The sequence below is a fragment of the Callionymus lyra genome, chromosome 17 (assembly GCF_982586985.1).
Source record: "Callionymus lyra chromosome 17, fCalLyr1.hap1.1, whole genome shotgun sequence".
Taxonomy (NCBI): domain Eukaryota; kingdom Metazoa; phylum Chordata; class Actinopteri; order Syngnathiformes; family Callionymidae; genus Callionymus; species Callionymus lyra.
The window spans coordinates 25154515-25169850 of record NC_141834.1 but is presented as its reverse complement, the minus strand read 5'-3'; the positions used below and the strand labels follow the sequence as shown (position 1 = coordinate 25169850).

Here is a 15336-nt window from a genome sequence, read left to right as displayed (position 1 = left end):
CGGAGGTTACGGGACCAGGTGATGCTGGAAAACAGGAAGGAGGAGCACCTGCTGGATGGAGTACAGCTTGATGCCCGAGCTTCGGTCCCAGACGCAGATGAGGTCGTCCAGTCCGGAGCTGATGATGCAGGATGTGGTACAAACCAGCGAAGTCACGTCGCCACGGTGACCGTAAACATGTCGCACTCGACTTCCTGTCAGGACATCCCACAGACAGATGGCGCCGTCCTGTCCGCCGCTCGCCAGGACCATGGTCTGAGGGTCACATGTGTCAACTGCAGCCGTATTGTGACCACATAAGAAGAAGACCCGGGTCAGTTCACCTGGTCGATGTAGACCGCTGTGATCCCTCCCGAGTGACCCTGCAGGGTGAAGAGGCAGCACGAGTCCTCCAGACGGTACACCTGGAAGAGCCGGGGTCAAGACTGGGGTCGTGAGACCGACTGAGGCGCGACTCACCCGGACCGTGTGGTCCTGGCTGCCGGTCACCACTCGACCCGCTGCGGCCCGCAGGACTGTGATGGGCTTCTGGTGGGCGCACAGGACGGAGCGGGTCAGCTGACAGCTGATGACGTCCTCGCTGCTGTAGCACGGAGATGGTGGCACGCTGCCCGGAGCGGCACCTGCAGGGATCCAGGAGACCCGGGTTCGTGGAGGCAGTTCAAGTGGGACCTTCAGAGGCTTCTTTCTCACCCCGGTGCTGCAGCAGAGCCAGAGGTTTGTTGATCTCCACCGTGAAGAAGTCCAGAGAACCGTTGAGCCGGGCCGCCACGATCCTGCAGACGAGACGGGGGTGAGGCCGGTTCCTTCCAGAACCAGAAGCTCTGCTGACCTGTTGTTGAGAAAAGCCAGCGCCGTGATCCCCGAGAGGCCGTCCTCGGTACTGCAGCGCAACGTCCCCTCAACGGCGTCCCAGAGCTGGAAGGACAGCTGTCACTCAGGGACTCGCTACAGTGACTCGCTACAGTGACTCGCTACAGGGACTCGCTACAGTGACTCGCTACAGTGACTCGCTACAGGGACTCGCTACAGGGACTCGCTACAGTGACTCGCTACAGTGACTCGCTACAGTGACTCGCTACAGTGACTCGCTACAGGGACTCGCTACAGGGACTCGCTACAGTGACTCGCTACAGTGACTCGCTACAGTGACTCGCTACAGTGACTCGCTACAGGGACTCGCTACAGGGACTCGCTACAGGGACTCGCTACAGGGACTCGCTACAGTGACTCGCTACAGTGACTCGCTACAGTGACTCGCTACAGGGACTCGCTACAGTGACTCGCTACAGTGACTCGCTACAGTGACTCGCTACAGTGACTCGCTACAGGGACTCGCTACAGGGACTCGCTACAGTGACTCGCTACAGTGACTCGCTACAGTGACTCGCTACAGTGACTCGCTACAGGGACTCGCTACAGTGACTCGCTACAGGGACTCGCTACAGTGACTCGCTACAGTGACTCGCTACAGGGACTCGCTACAGGGACTCGCTACAGTGACTCGCTACAGTGACTCGCTACAGTGACTCGCTACAGTGACTCGCTACAGGGACTCGCTACAGTGACTCGCTACAGTGACTCGCTACAGTGACTCGCTACAGGGACTCGCTACAGTGACTCGCTACAGGGACTCGCTACAGGGACTCGCTACAGGGACTCGCTACAGTGACTCGCTACAGGGACTCGCTACAGGGACTCGCTACAGTGACTCGCTACAGTGACTCGCTACAGTGACTCGCTACAGTGACTCGCTACAGGGACTCGCTACAGGGACTCGCTACAGTGACTCGCTACAGTGACTCGCTACAGTGACTCGCTACAGTGACTCGCTACAGTGACTCGCTACAGTGACTCGCTACAGGGACTCGCTACAGGGACTCGCTACAGTGACTCGCTACAGTGACTCGCTACAGTGACTCGCTACAGTGACTCGCTACAGTGACTCGCTACAGTGACTCGCTACAGTGACTCGCTACAGTGACTCGCTACAGTGACTCGCTACAGTGACTCGCTACAGGGACTCGCTACAGTGACTCGCTACAGTGACTCGCTACAGTGACTCGCTACAGTGACTCGCTACAGTGACTCGCTACAGTGACTCGCTACAGGGACTCGCTACAGGGACTCGCTACAGTGACTCGCTACAGTGACTCGCTACAGTGACTCGCTACAGTGACTCGCTACAGGGACTCGCTACAGTGACTCGCTACAGTGACTCGCTACAGTGACTCGCTACAGTGACTCGCTACAGGGACTCGCTACAGTGACTCGCTACAGTGACTCGCTACAGTGACTCGCTACAGTGACTCGCTACAGGGACTCGCTACAGTGACTCGCTACAGTGACTCGCTACAGTGACTCGCTACAGTGACTCGCTACAGGGACTCGCTACAGTGACTCGCTACAGTGACTCGCTACAGTGACTCGCTACAGTGACTCGCTACAGTGACTCGCTACAGGGACTCGCTACAGTGACTCGCTACAGTGACTCGCTACAGGGACTCGCTACACTGACTCGCTACAGTGACTCGCTACAGTGACTCGCTACAGTGACTCGCTACAGGGACTCGCTACAGTGACTCGCTACAGTGACTCGCTACAGTGACTCGCTACAGGGACTCGCTACAGTGACTCGCTACAGTGACTCGCTACAGGGACTCGCTACAGTGACTCGCTACAGTGACTCGCTACAGTGACTCGCTACAGTGACTCGCTACAGTGACTCGCTACAGGGACTCGCTACAGTGACTCGCTACAGTGACTCGCTACAGTGACTCGCTACAGGGACTCGCTACAGTGACTCGCTACATTGACTCGCTACAGTGACTCGCTACAGTGACTCGCTACATTGACTCGCTACAGTGACTCGCTACAGTGACTCGCTACATTGACTCGCTACATTGACTCGCTACAGTGACTCGCTACAGTGACTCGCTACATTGACTCGCTACATTGACTCGCTACAGTGACTCGCTACAGTGACTCGCTACATTGACTCGCTACATTGACTCGCTACAGTGACTCGCTACAGTGACTCGCTACAGTGACTCGCTACATTGACTCGCTACAGTGACTCGCTACATTGACTCGCTACAGTGACTCGCTACATTGACTCGCTACAGTGACTCGCTACAGTGACTCGCTACATTGACTCGCTACATTGACTCGCTACAGGGACTCGCTACAGTGACTCGCTACATTGACTCGCTACAGTGACTCGCTACAGTGACTCGCTACATTGACTCGCTACATTGACTCGCTACAGTGACTCGCTACAGTGACTCGCTACAGTGACTCGCTACATTGACTCGCTACAGTGACTCGCTACATTGACTCGCTACAGTGACTCGCTACAGGGACTCGCTACATTGACTCGCTACAGTGACTCGCTACAGGGACTCGCTACAGTGACTCGCTACAGTGACTCAAGGTTACCTCCAAAGTTCCGCTGCTCCTGCCCGCTGCGATCAGGTTCCCTCTCAGCTCGAGAGCCCAAACCGAACTGTCACGGTCGGACTTCACCCACCCACACGGCTCCTTTTCCTGGCTGGGAGCCAACAGGTCCAGACTGGGTCTTCTTTGGAGAGACGTGGGCGGGGACGAGGAGGATGGAGAGGGGTAGGACGGGGTCTCATGCTCCATGTAGGCTCGCTCCACCAGACCCCCGAAGTCAAAGCCTCCGGCAGGGGGAGCAGGGACGATTCCGGGAGGCTGGGAGGTGAAGTTGGTGTCGATGAGGGGGGTCAGGTCGGGCTGGTCGGTGAACAGGGACGGTCTGGAGGAGCGGGGTCTCGGCTGGAAGCCCTCATCGTCCGACAGTCTGTCCACGCCGTGTCCCTCAGAGCTCAGACAGTCGTCGCTCCAGACTTCCCGCTGATCCCAGCAGCCGCTGCCGCGCCGGAGCCTGAGACGGCAGGAGTCAGAGACCAGGAGTCTGGACTGGACCAGCAGGGAGCAGCCAAGCGGACTCACCCGGGATTTGGGATGACGGTCAGGCAGTCCCCCGTCTGAGCGTCCCACACTCGGATCTGTCCGGCCAGGCAGCAGCTGACCAGCAGCATCCCGTCACTGGCAAGACACTCGATGTCCTGCAGAAGACGGGTTAGAGGTCCAGAAGGTCTGGAGCAGGTCTGTGCGACTCACCATGCAGTGGCCTCTCAGCAGCAGCGGCGAGATCTCACTGACCGGCGGAGAATAGCCGTAGTCGTCGCAGGGAAGGTCTCCGCGCCGCCGGCGCCCATGAGCGACTCCGTTCTGCCCGTAGTTCCGCGGACACAGAACCCGGTACAGGCAGAACAGCAGCAGGACCAGAAGTATCCCGGCGGCCAGTCCCAGAGCAGCGACCCTGTAGGAATGAATGCCAAGGCGGAGGTCAGAAGTCATCGTAGGGGTCCGACTGTGTTCAGGTCAGAACCACAACAAATGCAACGACGACAACAACTTCGATTGTTTCTCCTCTAAATCCACAACATGTCTCTTGGATCTTAGAAGTTCCCCTTAGTGAGCACTTTCATAATCGACTGTATTCACCCGTCAACCAGGCTATGATTGAACTGGAGTCTGACCATGAATAGATCTGAAAGTAAGAACCAGAATTTTAAAATGATCCTGAAAGAAACTAGTGTTTGAAGGTGAAATGTGAGTTCTTCTACTAGAGCGGCTCAGAGTAGGAACTGCAGTCGAGACACTTCCTTGTTTGGACACAAAATAAAGTGTAAACAACAACTGTGACATGTAAATGGAACTGACTTGTAGAGCGTCAGGTCCGTCTGCAGGTCTGCAGGGACTCGGGGCAGGGGGGGCGGCGGCGGATGTCGAGCGTCCTGAGGGTGTCGGGTCTCCAGGGCCTCCTGCGGCGTCAGGTGGAGGGTGACGGGGATGACGGGGAGGATGCTGATGTACCTGCACAGGTCAGAACCAGAAATAAAAGCTTGTGGAGCAACAGTGTTTGCAGCGGTTCTGACCCGGTCCACTCACCTCTTGGCCAGCGTGATGTTGTAGTATCCAAACAGCGAGGGCCAGTGTCTGAAGGACAGTCTCCTCCAGCCCTCCTCGTCTTCAGACCCCCAGGTGATCTGAGGGAAGGCTGAGGAGGGCTGGGAGAAGGGCCCAGTCCTGGAGGAGCTGTGGAGGCCCCGGGACAGGTTCTCTGGGACGGGTGTTGGCTCAGGAGCGTTGTGGACCGTCAGTGTGCTGGTTGGGTCTGGAAAAACAGGGGCCACGCCCAAGTGGACACCTACAGGGTCTCCCATTGGGCTCTGCTCTGACACCTGTGCAGTCAGGTAGGTCCGCAGCCCAGCAGGGTCCGTGTAGACCAGGATGCCGATCCAGATCACCGTGCCGACCTGCGAGCAAAGATGTTAGAGGCCACCAGGAGGTCCAGGAACACTGGTCTTCTTCACCATGATGATTCTCTGAGCCAGACGGGTCCGGGCCAGGAAGTAGACCACCCTCAGCCGCTTGGGCACCCGCAGGTTCCGGAAGGCTGGGGTTTGCAGGGTGATGGTGTGAGGGGAGGGTCTTGGAGGAGGAGGAAGCTCACGGGTCCGCAGCGGACCAGGTTTAGAAGGAAGTCCAGCTTCAGCAGGAAGACGACGGTTGAGGTCAGCCAGCTGCAGACAAATGTGTGTGTTTATAAATGTGTGTGTATATAAATATATGTGTGTGTGTGTGTGTGTATAAATGTGTTTGTGTGTATATATAAATGTGTGTGTATATATATAAATATATGTGTTTATATATAAATGTGTGTGTGTATATATAATTGTGTGCGTGTATATACAAATGTGTGTGTGTGTATATATATATATACGTATGTGTGTGTGTATATAAGTGTGTATATACTGTATGTGTGTGTTACCTCCATGCGTCTGATGTCGATGGACAAAATGGTGGTGAAGAAGAACATCTGCAGGAAAAAGTCAGAAACCAAACCAACGACAGCAAACAAACAAAACTCCTGCAACAACAGAAAGAGAGGTCAGAGTGGAAGCCAACAGAGGTCAGAGGTCAGGACAGGTGGAGTCACCTGGATGGCAGGAACGAGCGTGAAGTAGCCGATGAGGATGATGCAGAGCTCGGTGGCCACGTTCTTCATGATGGACCAGCTCTCGTTGCTCAGACCTGAGACCAGCAGATCATCACACACTTCAGACTACACAACCGCACACACACTCACCCTGAGCTATGCGCACTTTGACCTCCAGGTCGACTGGAGTGGACACCACAGACTTGGTGAGAACAAGAACGTTCTCTAGTCCGATCACCACCACCAGGTATGGAAAGATCTCTCTGAGGAGGAGAGAGAAGGGATGAGTGTGTGTGTGTGTGCGTGTGTGCATGTGTGTGTGTGCATGTGTGCGTGTGTGTGCATGTGTGTGTGCGTGTGTGTGTGTGCATGTGTGTGTGCGTGTGTGTGTGTGCATGTGTGTGTGAGGTGTGTGTGTGTGTGCGTGTGTGTGTGTGTGCGTGTGCATGTGTGTGTGTTCATGTGTGTGTGTGTGTGTGCGTGTGCATGTGTGTGTGTGCATGTGTGTGTGTGTGTGTGCGTGTGCATGTGTGTGAGGTGTGTGTGTGTGTGTGTGTGTGTGCATGTGTGTGTGTGTGTGCATGTGTGTGTGTGTGTGCGTGTGTGTGTGTGAGGTGTGTGTGTGTGTGCGCACGTGTGTGTGTGTGCGCACGTGTGTGTGTGTGCGCACGTGTGTGTGTGTGTGCATGTGTGTGTGTGTGTGCATGTGTGTGTGTGTGTGTGTGTGCGTGTGTGTGTGTGAGGTGTGTGTGTGTGTGCGCACGTGTGTGTGTGTGCGCACGTGTGTGTGTGTGCGCACGTGTGTGTGTGTGTGCATGTTTGTGAGGTGTGTGTGTGTGGTGAGTGTGTTATTATAGATTATGGTTATATTATTATAATTATTATATTATTATATCATTATTATATTATAATATTATTATATCATTATTATATCATTATTATATCATTATTATATTATTATTATATTATTATATTATTATATTATTATTAATATATTATTATATTGTCATTATTATATTATAATATTATTATATCATTATTATATCATTATTATATTATTATTATATTATTATATTATTATATTATTATTAATATATTATTATATTATCATTATTATATTATTATATTATTATATTATTATTATTATATTATTATTATTATTATATTAGTTCAAGATGGTTACAACAGCTCCCTCTTTTTAATGTTTTCTTTAGAATGGTCGGATCTTGTTGCCGTTGTGCACAAAACGAGACTTTTGCCTTCAGTTTTCTGCTACTTTCGTCACTTTTTGTAACTCCGTCGACAGACACTCAGCAGGTCTATTGGTGACACCAGGGATCAGCTGTTGCGCAACATCTCTCTCTCAGCGAATGAACGATTCCCGTGGAAATCAAGAGAAAAGATGCAGAGCAGGTCGGATGAAACAAGAGCAGAAACGTAGGTTCCTTTATTCCATCGATCATCATGAGAAATGTACGTTCGATCGTGAATAAAACGGACGAGTGGCTGCTGACCGGCATCAGAGAGACTTCATGGAGAGCAGCCTTCTATGTTTCACGGAGACCTGGCTGACGGAGAAGATCCCAGACTCTGTTGTTTCCCTGGAGGGTTCAAGATGGTGCGTGCGGACCAGGACATGCATGGAAAGAGGAGAGGAGGAGGAGGTGTTTATTAATGAGAGATGGATCCTGCGTCTCATTAAAGAACAAGTGTGCACTAAGGACATCGAGTTGGTTGCGGTGAGCATCATCCGCCCGTATGACATCTCGAGGAAGTTCTCACCTGTGATCGTGTTCATGTTTACATTCCTCTGAGCGCCTCAGTGTCGCACCTGCAGCTCAAACACCTGAACTCTCTCCTGCTCATTAACGGGGATTTCAACCATCAGCCTCACTCTCCTCCATTCTTCCCTCCTTCACACAATACGTGAAGTGCCTCCACCTCCACCGCCCTGCCCCCCCTCGGCCGCTCTGATCACAACCTGATCCTCTGCGACCTGAATCCACTCCCATGGTGAGGAGACAACCTGCACAGAACTGTTAAGAATGATGAAGCCAAGGAGAGGCTGAGAGACTGCTTTGAGTCTACAGACTGGAGCGTGTTCTCTCATGGTGATGACATCCACACCTTCAATGACCATTCCACGGATTACATAAAGTTCTGTGAGGGCAACGTCATGCCGACCCGCAAGGTGCGGTGCTTTGCCAACACCAAGCCATGGGTGACCCCTCAACTTCAAGTTCTGCTGAACAAGAAGAAGAGGGTGTTTGCTTCAGTACAAGAGGAAACTGGAGGAGCAACTGGCGCAGGGCCACACAAGGGATGTGTGGAAAGGCCTGAAGAACATCTCAGGTCATGGCCAGAGTGGAGCCAGAGCCACAGCAGGGGGAGACCAAAGATGGGCCACTGAACTGAACCAGTATTTCAACCGGTTTGATCAGGGCCCCCCTCCCCCCTCCACCTCTGCCCCTCACTCTCCACAAAGCTGTTTTTCCCCTGCTTCAGCCCCCTCCCCCCAACTGTTCTCACCTCCAAGCCACCTTTCTCCCCCCCAACACGCCCTACTTCAGCTGCCCAACCCCCCACAGCCACCTCTCTCGGTTACATCTGAACAGGTGAGGAGAGAATTAAGGCGACTGAAGATCAGGAAAGCTGCTGGACCAGATGGACTCAGCCCCAGACTGCTCAGGGACTGTGCTGATCAACTTTGTGAGTTGGTCACACACATCTTCAACCTGAGCCTCAAACTGGAGAAGGTCCCGGTCCAGTGGAAGACCTCCTGTGTGGTTCCGGTTCCCAAGGCGGTGCACGCGAAGGAGCCGAGCCACTTCAGACCCGTCGCCCTGACCTCCCATCTGATGAAGACCTTGGAGAGGCTGGTACTCAGCCATCTCCGCACGACGGTGAGCTCTGCGTTGGATCCGCTGCAGTTGGCCTACAGGCCAAAGATGGGGGTGGACGACGCCGTCATCTACCTGCAGCACCTGCACTGACTCACCTGGAAGCCGCCGGTAGCACTGTGAGAGTCATGTTCTTTGACTTCTCAAGTGCTTTCAACACCATCCAGCCGGCGCTGCTAAGGAAGAAGATGGAGGACGCAGGAGTTGGGACACAGCTGGCAGCATGGACGATGGACTACCTCACCAACAGGCCGCAGTATGTGAGGCTGCAGGACTGCAGGTCTGAGGTGACCATCTGCAGCACCGGGGTGCCTCAAGGGACAGTGCTGTCACCTTTCCTTTTTTCCCTCTACACGGCGGACTTTACCTATGACTCCAGCAGCTGTCACCTCCAGAAGTTTTCTGACGACTCGGCCATTGTGGGCTGCGTGTCTGGGGGGGCGAGCTGGAGTACAGGTCAGTCATCAAGGACTTTGTTGACTGGTGTGAGAGCAACTACCTTTGCTTAAACACCGGTAAGACAAGGGAGATGGTGATTGACTTCAGGAAAAAGTCCACATCAACCGGTGAGCATCCAGGACTCGGACATTGAGCTTCAAATACCTGGGTGTTCACCTCAACAATAAACTGAACTGGTCCACACACATCAACGCCGTGTACAAGAAGGGCCGAAGTCGCCTCCACCTCCTGGGGAGACTGAGGTCCTTCGGAGTGTGCAGACCACTATTAAGGACCTTCTATGATGGTAGCCTCTGCTATCTGTGGTCTGCTGGGGAGCAGCAGCAGGACCGGGACAGGAAGAGACTGAACAGGCTGATCACGAGGATCTGTCCTGTCGCTCGCTGGACTCGTGGAGGAGGTGGGAGAGAGGAGGAGGTGGGAGAGAGGAGGAGGTGGAGGAGGTGGGAGAGAGGAGGAGGTGGGAGAGAGGAGGAGGTGGAGGAGGTGGGAGAGAGGAGGAGGTGGGAGAGAGGAGGAGGTGGAGGAGGTGGGAGAGAGGAGGAGGTGGGAGAGAGGAGGAGGTGGAGGAGGTGGGAGAGAGGAGGACACTCTCCAGACTCTCCTCCATCAGGGACAACACTCTTCACTGCACCTGAGGAGGAGCAGCTCCTTCAGGGGTTCAGGCCCCCCAGTGTAGGAGCGTATAGAAGGTCCTTCATCCCAACTGGTGTCATTTAACTCTTTAAATATCCTGATGCTAATCCGTGTGTTTTTCTTCTCGTGTGTTTATTTTATTTTTTGTTTTTATTTTTATTTTATTTTATTCTATTGTATTTTGTTAATAGTGTTAAATTTCTAATTTTGTAAATAATTTGTATATTTTTAAGATCGTTTTTATTTTATTTTGTATTATCTCTTCTATTATTTTATTATTTCTTTTTTCCTGCACTTTATTTTATTTTTTTTCAACTGTGCTGTAAAAGTGTGTTTCCTTCTGGATGAATAAAGATTTTCTATTCTAAAAAAATAAGTGTGTATAACCATGTATAACTGTGTATAAGTGTGTGTATAAGTGTGTATATAAGTGTGTATAACCATGTATAACTGTGTATAAGTGTGTATAACCATGTATAACCATGTATAAGTGTGTATAAGTGTGTATAACCATGTATAACTGTGTATAAGTGTGTATAACCATGTATAAGTGTGTATAAGTGTGTATAACCATGTATAACTGTGTATAAGTGTGTATAACCATGTATAAGTGTGTATAAGTGTGTATAACCATGTATAACCATGTATAAGTGTGTATAAGTGTGTATAACCATGTATAACTGTGTATAAGTGTGTGTATAACTGTGTATAAGTGTGTATAAGTGTGTATAACCATGTATAACTGTGTATAAGTGTGTATAACCATGTATAACTGTGTATAAGTGTGTGTATAACTGTGTATAAGTGTGTGTATAAGTGTGTATAAGTGTGTATAACCATGTATAACTGTGTATAAGTGTGTGTATAAGTGTGTATAAGTGTGTATAACCATGTATAAGTGTGTATAAGTGTGTATAACCATGTATAACCATGTATAAGTGTGTATAACCATGTATAACTGTGTATAAGTGTGTATAACCATGTATAAGTGTGTATAAGTGTGTATAACCATGTATAACCATGTATAAGTGTGTATAAGTGTGTATAACCATGTATAACTGTGTATAAGTGTGTATAACCATGTATAAGTGTGTATAAGTGTGTATAACCATGTATAAGTGTGTATAAGTGTGTATAACCATGTATAACCATGTATAACTGTGTATAAGTGTGTATAAGTGTGTGTATAAGTGTGTATAACCATTTATAACTGTGTATAAGTGTGTATAAGTGTGTGTATAAGTGTGTATAACCATGTATAACTGTGTATAACCATGTATAAGTGTGTATAAGTGTGTGTATAAGTGTGTATAACCATGTATAAGTGTGTATAAGTGTGTATAACCATGTATAACCATGTATAACTGTGTATAAGTGTGTATAAGTGTGTGTATAAGTGTGTATAACCATGTATAACTGTGTATAACCATGTATAAGTGTGTATAAGTGTGTGTATAAGTGTGTATAACCATGTATAAGTGTGTGTATAAGTGTGTATAAGTGTGTATATAAGTGTGTATAACCATGTATAACTGTGTATAACCATGTATAAGTGTGTATAAGTGTGTGTATAAGTGTGTATAACCATGTATAAGTGTGTATAAGTGTGTGTATAAGTGTGTATAACCATGTATAAGTGTGTATAAGTGTGTGTATAAGTGTGTATAACCATGTATAACTGTGTATAAGTGTGTATAACCATGTATAAGTGTGTATAACCATGTATAAGTGTGTATAAGTGTGTATAACCATGTATAAGTGTGTATAACCATGTATAACTGTGTATAACCATGTATAAGTGTGTATAACCATGTATAAGTGTGTATAACCATGTATAAGTGTGTATAACCATGTATAACTGTGTATAACCATGTATAACTGTGTATAACCATGTATACGTGTGTATAACCATGTATAAGTGTGTATAAGTGTGTATAACGATGTATAAGTGTGTATAACCATGTATAAGTGTGTATAAGTGTGTATAACCATGTATAAGTGTGTATAACCATGTATAAGTGTGTATAACCATGTATAAGTGTGTATAAGTGTGTATAACCATGTATAAGTGTGTATAACCATGTATGACCATGTATAAGTGTGTATAAGTGTGTGTATAAGTGTGTATAAGTGTGTATAACCATGTATAAGTGTGTATTACTTTCAGAGCTATTCATGGTCAGGCTCCTCCTTACATCACTGATCTGATCCAGCCTTACACCCCAGCTCGGGCTCTGAGGTCTGTGGATCAGAATCTACTTATGGTTCCTGAACACGGTTCAGGACCAGAGGAGAGAAATCTTTTCAGGCTGTTGCTCCTAAGCTTTGGAACAATCTTCCTCTCTCTTTGCGCTTGATGGAGTCTACTGACTCCTTCAAGAAACATGTGTGTTTGATGATCTACTGACTCCTTCAAGAAACATGTGTGTTTGATGATCTACTGACTCCTTCAAGAAACATGTGTGTTTGATGATCTACTGACTCCTTCAAGAAACATGTGTGTTTGATGATCTACTGACTCCTTCAAGAAACATGTGTGTTTGATGATCTACTGACTCCTTCAAGAAACATGTGTGTTTGATGATCTACTGACTCCTTCAAGAAACATCTGTGTTTGATGATCTACTGACTCCTTTAAGAAACATCTGTGTTTGATGATCTACTGACTCCTTCAAGAAACATCTGTGTTTGATGATCTACTGACTCCTTTAAGAAACATGTGTGTTTGATGATCTACTGACTCCTTTAAGAAACATCTGTGTTTGATGATCTACTGACTCCTTCAAGAAACATGTGTGTTTGATGATCTACTGACTCCTTCAAGAAACATGTGTGTTTGATGATCTACTGACTCCTTTAAGAAACATGTGTGTTTGATGATCTACTGACTCCTTCAAGAAACATCTGTGTTTGATGATCTACTGACTCCTTTAAGAAACATGTGTGTTTGATGATCTACTGACTCCTTCAAGAAACATGTGTGTTTGATGATCTACTGACTCCTTCAAGAAACATGTGTGTTTGATGATCTACTGACTCCTTTAAGAAACATGTGTTTGATGATCTACTGACTCCTTCAAGAAACATCTGTGTTTGATGATCTACTGACTCCTTCAAGAAACATGTGTGTTTGATGATCTACTGACTCCTTCAAGAAACATGTGTGTTTGATGATCTACTGACTCCTTTAAGAAACATGTGTTTGATGATCTACTGACTCCTTCAAGAAACATCTGTGTTTGATGATCTACTGACTCCTTCAAGAAACATGTGTGTTTGATGATCTACTGACTCCTTCAAGAAACATGTGTGTTTGATGATCTACTGACTCCTTTAAGAAACATGTGTTTGATGATCTACTGACTCCTTCAAGAAACATCTGTGTTTGATGATCTACTGACTCCTTCAAGAAACATGTGTGTTTGATGATCTACTGACTCCTTCAAGAAACATCTGTGTTTGATGATCTACTGACTCCTTCAAGAAACATGTGTGTTTGATGATCTACTGACTCCTTCAAGAAACATGTGTGTTTGATGATCTACTGACTCCTTTAAGAAACATGTGTTTGATGATCTACTGACTCCTTCAAGAAACATCTGTGTTTGATGATCTACTGACTCCTTCAAGAAACATCTGTGTTTGATGATCTACTGACTCCTTCAAGAAACATCTGTGTTTGATGATCTACTGACTCCTTCAAGAAACATCTGTGTTTGATGATCTACTGACTCCTTCAAGAAACATCTGTGTTTGATGATCTACTGACTCCTTTAAGAAACATGTGTTTGATGATCTACTGACTCCTTCAAGAAACATCTGTGTTTGATGATCTACTGACTCCTTTAAGAAACATCTTAAGACGTTTCTATTTGTTCAGGCTTTTCCTTGAATTTCTGGAACTCCTGTGTTGTTCTCGGTGTTGTCTTGATCTTTGAAGTATGTACTGTTTTGAGTATTGTTTTGATTGTTAAAGCGCTTTGTGACCCTGGTCTCGAAAAGCGCTATATAAATATATATTACTTACTTACTTACTTACTTATAAGTGTGTATAACCATGTATAAGTGTGTATAACCATGTATAAGTGTGTATAACCATGTATAAGTGTGCATAAGTGTGTATAACCATGTATAAGTGTGTATAACCATGTATAACTGTGTATAAGTGTGTATAACCATGTATAAGTGTGTATAAGTGTGTATAACCATGTATAACTGTGTATAAGTGTGTGTATAAGTGTGTATAACCATGTATAACTGTGTATAAGTGTGTATAACCATGTATAAGTGTGTATAAGTGTGTGTATAAGTGTGTATAAGTGTGTATAACTGTGTATAAGTGTGTGTATAAGTGTGTATAACCATGTATAACTGTGTATAAGTGTGTATAAGTGTGTATAACCATGTATAAGTGTGTATAAGTGTGTATAACCATGTATAAGTGTGTATAAGTGTGTATAACCATGTATAAGTGTGTGTATAAGTGTGTATAAGTGTGTGTATAAGTGTGTATAACCATGTATAAGTGTGTATAAGTGTGTATAACCATGTATAACTGTGTATAAGTGTGTATAACCATGTATAAGTGTGTATAACCATGTATAAGTGTGTATAAGTGTGTATAACCATGTATAAGTGTGTATAACCATGTATAACTGTGTATAAGTGTGTATAACCATGTATAAGTGTGTATAACCATGTATACGTGTGTATAAGTGTGTGTATAAGTGTGTATAACCATGTATAACTGTGTATAAGTGTGTATAAGTGTGTATAAGTGTGTATAAGTGTGTGTATAAGTGTGTATAACCATGTATAACTGTGTATAAGTGTGTATAACCATGTATAAGTGTGTATAAGTGTGTGTATAAGTGTGTATAACCATGTATAACTGTGTATAAGTGTGTATAAGTGTGTGTATAAGTGTGTATAACCATGTATAACTGTGTATAAGTGTGTATAACCATGTATAAGTGTGTAAAAGTGTGTGTATAAGTGTGTATAACCATATATAACTGTGTATAAGTGTGTATAACCATGTATAACTGTGTATAAGTGTGTATAACCATGTATAACTGTGTATAAGTGTGTGTATAAGTGTGTATAACCATGTAAAACTGTGTACAAGTGTGTGTATAAGTGTGTATAACCATGTATAACTGTGTATAACCATGTATAACTGTGTATAAGTGTGTATAAGTGTGTATAACCATGTATAACTGTGTATAAGTGTGTGTATAAGTGTGTATAACCATGTATAACTGTGTATAAGTGTGTATAACCATGTATAACTGTGTATAAGTGTGTGTA

The 15336-nt window shown here is 46.6% G+C and overlaps 1 protein-coding gene across 2 annotated transcripts in view; it reads right to left on the bottom strand.

The window, feature by feature from the left end:
- Positions 1–15336, bottom strand: part of scap (SREBF chaperone) — a 31527-nt gene that overhangs the window by 562 nt on the left and 15629 nt on the right. For both annotated transcript variants that reach the window (XM_087812888.1, XM_087812889.1), the window contains exons 9-22: positions 6182–6294; positions 6032–6126; positions 5864–5962; positions 5406–5615; positions 4981–5348; positions 4753–4905; positions 4147–4348; positions 3976–4091; positions 3439–3907; positions 833–918; positions 694–776; positions 460–623; positions 324–404; positions 49–255 (exon numbers count right to left, since the gene is read on the bottom strand). In XM_087812888.1, the coding sequence (XP_087669014.1) occupies positions 49–255; positions 324–404; positions 460–623; positions 694–776; positions 833–918; positions 3439–3907; positions 3976–4091; positions 4147–4348; positions 4753–4905; positions 4981–5348; positions 5406–5615; positions 5864–5962; positions 6032–6126; positions 6182–6294 (2446 nt within the window). The remainder of the gene's footprint in view (positions 1–48; positions 256–323; positions 405–459; positions 624–693; positions 777–832; positions 919–3438; positions 3908–3975; positions 4092–4146; positions 4349–4752; positions 4906–4980; positions 5349–5405; positions 5616–5863; positions 5963–6031; positions 6127–6181; positions 6295–15336) is intronic.